The sequence below is a fragment of the Squalius cephalus genome (assembly GCF_949319135.1).
Source record: "Squalius cephalus genome assembly, chromosome: 11".
NCBI lineage: Eukaryota > Metazoa > Chordata > Actinopteri > Cypriniformes > Leuciscidae > Squalius > Squalius cephalus.
Window position 1 is genome coordinate 19,247,197 of NC_137132.1, and position 7,044 is coordinate 19,254,240.

General features: G+C 38.9%; 2 protein-coding genes across 2 annotated transcripts in view; both read left to right on the forward strand.

Moving 5' to 3' along the window:
- clip3 (CAP-GLY domain containing linker protein 3) overlaps positions 1-7,044 on the forward strand; it is a 769,717-nt gene that overhangs the window by 315,128 nt on the left and 447,545 nt on the right. The window lies entirely within an intron of this gene.
- Positions 717-6,346, forward strand: LOC307167079 (NLR family CARD domain-containing protein 3). Its single transcript, XM_079886003.1, has 8 exons — positions 717-974; positions 1,595-3,491; positions 4,031-4,453; positions 4,581-4,667; positions 4,789-4,872; positions 4,963-5,046; positions 5,137-5,220; positions 5,301-6,346. Exons 2-8 carry the CDS (start codon positions 1,666-1,668, stop codon positions 5,392-5,394), a joined length of 2,682 nt encoding a protein of 893 aa, XP_079742129.1. The 5' UTR covers positions 717-974; positions 1,595-1,665; the 3' UTR covers positions 5,395-6,346.

Here is a 7,044-nt window from a genome sequence, read left to right on the forward strand (position 1 = left end):
TTTATACTATTTGTGTAAAATACCTGGAAATCTGTCAATTTGAAGCAAACTGACAATGTATCTGAGCATATTAAAGCTGATTAAAAACATTGAGGTGCCAGCTCTGTATTTTTCATGGGAATGGGTATTTGTGAACTCATTATTTGAGGTATAAGTCACAACTTGTATTTCTTGCTTATCATCTGCTGGCAATTTAGTTTTGCATTTCATAAAGGAAATATTACTATTTGAAAGGCAGAAAATTAATTGCGTACAAGTTTTGGTAACATGATCCAGTAAAGGAAAGAAAGCCTGGGGAATAGACAGAGAGACTGATATCATTGTGATGTCGCTGACAATTTTATTTTTTTTTCACTGGCAAAGTTTTGAATGAAAGAATTGCACATAAATGCAACAATGTAAAAATGTAACGTCAAAGAGAGTTTTTCCACGTTTCACGTCAACTATTTAATTTCTTCAAAGTTTATGAAAGTCAAAATCACAGCAAAACAAAAGCTTTTTGAATAAGAGTCTGATTAAAAGTGTTGGAGTTGAATTAATTATAAATGAATGAGTTAATTCTTGTCATTAGCGTAGGCTGTACTGTAACCCACATAACGTTACTGTGTTGTAAGGATGCATTGGGAAAACCCCAGAAATGGCGGGTCTTAAAGGAACATACCCCGAGATTGGCATGGGCGGAGATCCTTCAACTTCTTGAATTCTGCTATTTCCCAATATATCAGGTGACTTGGAGACAAATACATACAGAGTTATTTCAGACATATTTTTAGACGCCTAGCTAAGATCTTTCTGTTTCACTATTGGGATAAATATGTGCGCAATAGTACGTTACATGTAATCGATAAGAGCTTCTGATTTGTCAAAATAATTATGTTTATAATACGCTTATGTCGCAAAAGAATAGTTTCACTTTCAACCGCTATTGAATCAGTGAGAGTCTACGGAAGTGTGGGAATAATGCGTTTGACCCTGTAAGTTAGTTTATTTATTTATTTTTTATGAAGTAATTTCGCTGTGGTATATGGAACTGTTAATTTATTAATTTGATGTACTTAAATTAAACCATCAATTTAATGGGATAGGCTTTTTAAAGGAATTTCTGTTTCTGTCATTTTCCGGACTGAAGTAGGCTATGTTAGGCTAACTTAGTTATTCGCACGATTCCTTTGTGGTCCCTGTCATAACCAAATCATCTTAAAGTTTAAATAAAACATTGACTTTCTATTTATGTTTGTTATGGTTTTCTATGGTTTATTTATTATGGTTTATATTTTATCTTTTGGACCATAAAACCAGTCACATGGGTAAAAAAATTTTTATTTTAAGCTGAATAAATAAGCTTTCCATTGATGTATGGTTTGTTAGGATAGGACAATATTTGGCCGAGATACAACTATTTAAAAATCTGGAATCTGAGGGTGCAAAAACCATTGAAACATTGAGAAAATCGCCTTTAAAGTTGTTTAATACAAAAATAAAATAACAAAAATAAATGTTTTATATTTACGGTAGGAAATTTAACATTACTGAAATACTTATATAAAAAGAATAAATATTTTTAAATTACACATTTTCTTTTGACTTCCTTTAGGGTGGGGGAGGTGAAGCCTTAATTAGGGGGCCCCAGACTCCCCTATATATCATCAGCAACATATTAAAGTGATGGCTGTTGGAGCCTGTTGCACAGAAATTCAACAGCGTCGCGTGGAGCTGGTGGAGAACTACAGCGAACACCTGACACGCCTGCTGGACGTCCTGTTTAACGTGGGGGCGGTGACCGAGGAGGACCTCAGTCTCATCAGAGGTTCGGCTATTAGAGGTGAGCGAGAATGTATGAGATTACTGTTGGATGTGCTGAACGGGAGAGGAGAAGAATCATGCAGGGCGTTCCTCTACATACTGCAAAGTGTTCAAGGTGAGACCACAAAGCCAGAACAGGCCAAAAAGCAAGAGCATCTCAAAAAGCACAAGGACATCTTGGCCAGACAGCACAGTCTAGTGGACTATCTCAGCATCAGAGGACACAATTTAGGGCAGGATGAAACCTGGTACTTGACTGATATCACCTTCTCAAGACAAGCCGGTTATGCATTGCCTTCTCAATGCCGACACGAGTCAGCAGGAGTTGGGGATGCTTTCAGGACACGCGCGGATGAGATCTGCGTTTTCAAGGATGTGTATGAGAATCTGCTGTCCAAACTATCGAGTGGTGTGAACATGCTGTCAGGAGTTGCTGGAAGTGGGAAAACCACGGTTGTGAGACGGCTGGTGCGAGAGTGGGCTGCAGAAAACACCTCGTCCAAGATTGTCCTATCTCTGTCCTTTCGTGAGCTAAACCTCATAACTCAAGAGCAGAGCTTGCATGACCTGCTCTCGGATCACTACATCCACCTAAAACCTTTCCTGCACGAGTTACTGAGCTCCAACCCACCCAAGTTTTTACTCATCTTAGATGGTCTGGATGAGTTCTGCTACCCTCTTAATTTCGAACACACTCCCAAGTGCTCAAATCCTGAGCGGGTGCAGCCTATACAATCCATTGTGGTGAACCTAATCAAAGGAATTCTGCTTCCAGGCGTGTCCATTTTCCTCACCTCACGGCCTCATGCGGTCTCCAAAGTTCCTCCAGTGCTGGTCAGTCAGTTTTACAGTCTTCTAGGTTTCTCTTTAGCCCAGCAGAAGCAGTACTTTGAGCAGAACTGCAGTTCTCCAGAGGCTGCCGCTGCAGTGTGGGCCTCTGTGTCGTCCCATAAGCCCCTTCTCCTCATGTGCCACATTCCCGCATTCTGTTGGATTGTGTCCACCGCCTTGCATGACGGTGGCTCCTGCCTTTGTCCTGATTCTGTAAGTGCCAAGTCAGGAGAAAAAGGAGTCCTTGAGAACGCCAACCAACCGAACTCTTCACTGGGACCTTCTGAGGTCCTTCTGAGCTCCAAACCAGTCACGATCACTGAGATCTATTGCTGCTTTGTAAAATCCATCGTGCTATTCCATGTGCAAGGGCGTAGCGAGGGCTCTCATCACACCAGGCTTCAGCACGCCCCTCATGTCCTTGGCGAAATGCAGCCTATTCTCAAAAGCCTGGGAGCTATGGCCTTCAAAGGCCTCCTGGAGAGACGGTTCATCTTCGAAAGCTCTGATTTGAGCTCTTTTAATCTGGATAGCACCAAAATCTCACAGGTGTTCCTCTTTGAGATACTTAAAGAGGATCGAGCATCCCTCACCTTTGAAAAGGGCTTCCATTTTATCCACACCAGCGTGCAGGAGTTCCTGGCTGCACTGTACTATGTTCTTCAGTCACTCTCAGGATCAGATCCATTTTTAGGGCTCAAACCAAGCACAGGCCAGTATCTTCAGTCTGCGTTTAAGCAGATGGCATCAGCCTTTAACAAATTCGGCAGACCGCGGCGCCTCTTCCGCAGACGCGTTAAGAAGGCCCTTCGTTGTGGTGTACAACATCAATCTGGACACATGGATCTTTTCTCCAGGTACCTTTTAATACTGTTTTCATATTAAATGCATTTCCATACGTTAATACATTTTCATGTATTAACGGGTAAAAAATCTTTATATATTCAAAATCATTAATGCAAAACTCAATTCATACATACAGTGACTTGAATGCACTTCTTGGTATTTTTTTATATTATATATTTTCTAGTATCTGAAAAAGTCTTGTCTGCTTAATTAAAGTCATGTGGTACAACCAACATGAAAGTATGTAATAGGGAGAACATTTTTTAGCTTTTTATGATGCAAAAAGGTTAGTACAGGTTGTAAAAAGTTATGCATGTGGCGCAACTCGCCAAAAATGTATAATACAGTAATAATTCACATATGTAAAATAAAAACTTTCATACTTGTAAAAATAAGTTTTCTTGAAAACATAAATAATTTTCAAACCCAATAAACCAACATTTTTTCCAATTATTTTAAATGCAATGTTTTCTTCTTTTTAAAAGATTTTTTGATAGCTCTGATTTACTATGATGACTACATTACTGACCAGTTATTTCCGCTTATCCAGGTTTGTATGCGGCCTGCTGGTTCCTAGAACACGTCTCATCCTAAATGGATTTTTCCCTGATGGGCCCAAGATGCATCTGCTCCGTTGCCAGCCCTCTCCAGACCCGACTCCTCCTTTCCTCCTCCATCTGTTACACTCCCAACTCCAGAGCTCCACCCTCAGCCCAGAGAGGCAGGTCAATGTTTGTCACTGTCTATATGAGGCCCAGGACCCTGGTTTGTCCCAGCGGCTACAGGGTTGGATGAAAGTTCTTTCACAGCAGGCCCCAGGTCAGTCCGGTTCGGTAAACAGGGACTGGAGCGAGCTGGCTTTCCTGTTACAGCTCAGCTCAGATGTGCAGGTTTTGAATCTGGACGCTCAAGGACTTGATGCTGACGGATTACGCCGACTCCTACCGGTCCTTCCCCTCTTCTCAACACTCAGGTAAATAGTGTAGGCTGGTAAAAGCTGTATGCATAATGATTCAGAGATGACATGATGCATTCATTGTTAAATATTATTATTTATTGTACTTATTGTGTGATATGTATTGTATGTTCTTTGCATAAAGCCTGGGCCAGAATCCTCTTGGTTCAGAGGGAGCGTCTGTGTTATCCCTCGTTCTGAGAAACCCAGATTGCCGCATTCAGAGGCTGTGGTAAGTAAAATAAAAATTATTATAAATTAATACATTATCATTTATTAATGATCATAATTGAACTAATAAAAGATAATAGTGAAAAGTGAGCCTTTATCATGACTGTGTATGTTCAATATAGGGTGGTTGCGACAGAGCTTGGCTGTGAAGGCCTGAAAATCCTTGTGGAAGCACTGAAAGAAAATCATACTGTGACTGATCTCAGGTGAACAGTGAAAAAAAAAACATAATTTCTCATTACAAATACACAGAAGTTGCATCTTACTCGATATTTACAATATTATTATTTCATTAGAATGGCCATCAATAAAATTGGAGATGATGGAGCTGGTTATCTTGCAGAATTGTTGAGGACGAATTGCACACTGACAGATATCAGGTGACCGATACTAATCTCCGCCATTGCAGTCTTTCTAGTCAATTATTTATCTTCAGTGTTCACTTTGTTTAAACATTTTGCCTTCAATAGACTTCGTGACAACCTAGTGACAGACAAAGGAGCAGAAGTCCTCATGGCTGCTCTCAAAGAGAACACTACATTAGAGTACCTGTGGTAAGAACCATTTAAAGCCGATTTATTTCAGTTCGTGATTCTGTAACACAAGTGGCATATATTTTCTTTATCTATCGCAGGATGTTTGACAACAAGTTTACCAAAGACGGCGTCAAGAAGCTGAAAGAATTCGCAAAAACCAGACCAAACCTTGACATTAAAGTTTGCGTCTGACCCACAACCGACAAACCAGTGGAATATCTCTAAACGACATTTGCATTGCTGAACTGGCAACTTATATATTACTTTTAATACACATTAGCCTGTTAACCACTCAGACTACTACTGCCCTCTACTGGACTTTTAAAGAGCTGTGGCTACTTATTGGCATGGTACGTTTGTAATATGTATTTAATTTGCATTTGGCTGTAATATAACCAGAAATGTCAATGATTCATAGACAGTTATTTCTAAAGACACTGAATTGCATTTATTTATTGTGTGAAATGCCTTTTAATAGCAAAACCATTGCTTTTGGCTAAAACCCACACAACAAGATTTTACTGAAGCTTTTAAGTGCTTTGAGGACTCTAAAATGGCTTTTTAACACACCTCAGTTCTTCTTCTATAAACTCTTCTTTCTCGTTCCTGCTATAGTGTCTCAGAGCAGTTTGACAATAATACTTTTTTGCCCATTTTCTTTCTGGGCGTTTTTACATGCAGAGCTCATACAGGGTTCTTCTTAGATGCTTCATAAACAGAAGTAAAATGTATGTGTAAAATACACAAAAGCATAGTATTCTTTGGTCAGTCGATTCAAAGATACTATCAAATCAGGGATCGACATGTGAAACTATTGTTAACTGTTCCTTTATTTATTGTTACTTTACATCAAGCCAGTTGCAATATATCTGTCAGATAATAGTGTTTGAAACATTGCACACCTGTCTTCTCTCTGAAAGTTGCATAATATAGGTTCATGCATTGTTGTATCATTAATTGTCGTAACATCACGAAATATGAATTGTTATAACAAGTATTATTGCTTAGCAATTCTTACAATGCAAAGTACAAGTGTTATGCAATAATTAAAACAAGATGTACAAATAGATGTTCAATAAACACATTATATGGGTTCTCCAGATTCCAGTTTGCTTTGGTAATGGAGTCTGTGGTTTTCACAGGTTCCTGAGGAATATAATCCCTCATAAAGTAGCTTACTTGTCTGTATTTGAATGTAGTTGCTCATGTAAACCACCAGATGCCGACGTGATGTTTTGCGACTCATATCACTCCTTTGTTCAGTTTCCTATGTTCAGTGCTTAGAAAGAGTACAAGCAACAACAGAAAACCTGATACTACACCGTAAAAAGTGTTTTGGTCATTGGTTCAGTTAACTTCTCTTTTGATATTTGCTGCTCAATTAGTTTATTTATGCAATGTCAATCATCTTTATTAAAAAGAACACAGATAAATGCGACTTCAGAAGTATGAACGGAACTCAAATCTGATACCCAACGAACAAAGTGTCTTGTTTCTTTTTCATGGGAAACCCATAATGTACATTGAGACATTTGGCAAATTTGATTACGATATGTTATATTTATTTCATGTGCCAGTCTTCTAGTGGTTTTGCAATAATGTCATTGATGAACATCGTCTTGGTCATTATTAAGAGAGAGATTGAAATCGTGAAATACGAAGATGGCTTCCTTGTTTGGGATTTGTTTGTTTAATGAATTTTAAAAGGCCATAAAAGGTCATTAAATTCTGTAAAATTGTTGCAGGGACCACAACAATCCGGTGTGTTCTGTGAATGTTCTTTGCGCTGGAGCAAAATATAATGTGCAATTATTTAAATATTTTAGCCGAGCGGCGGTTTGA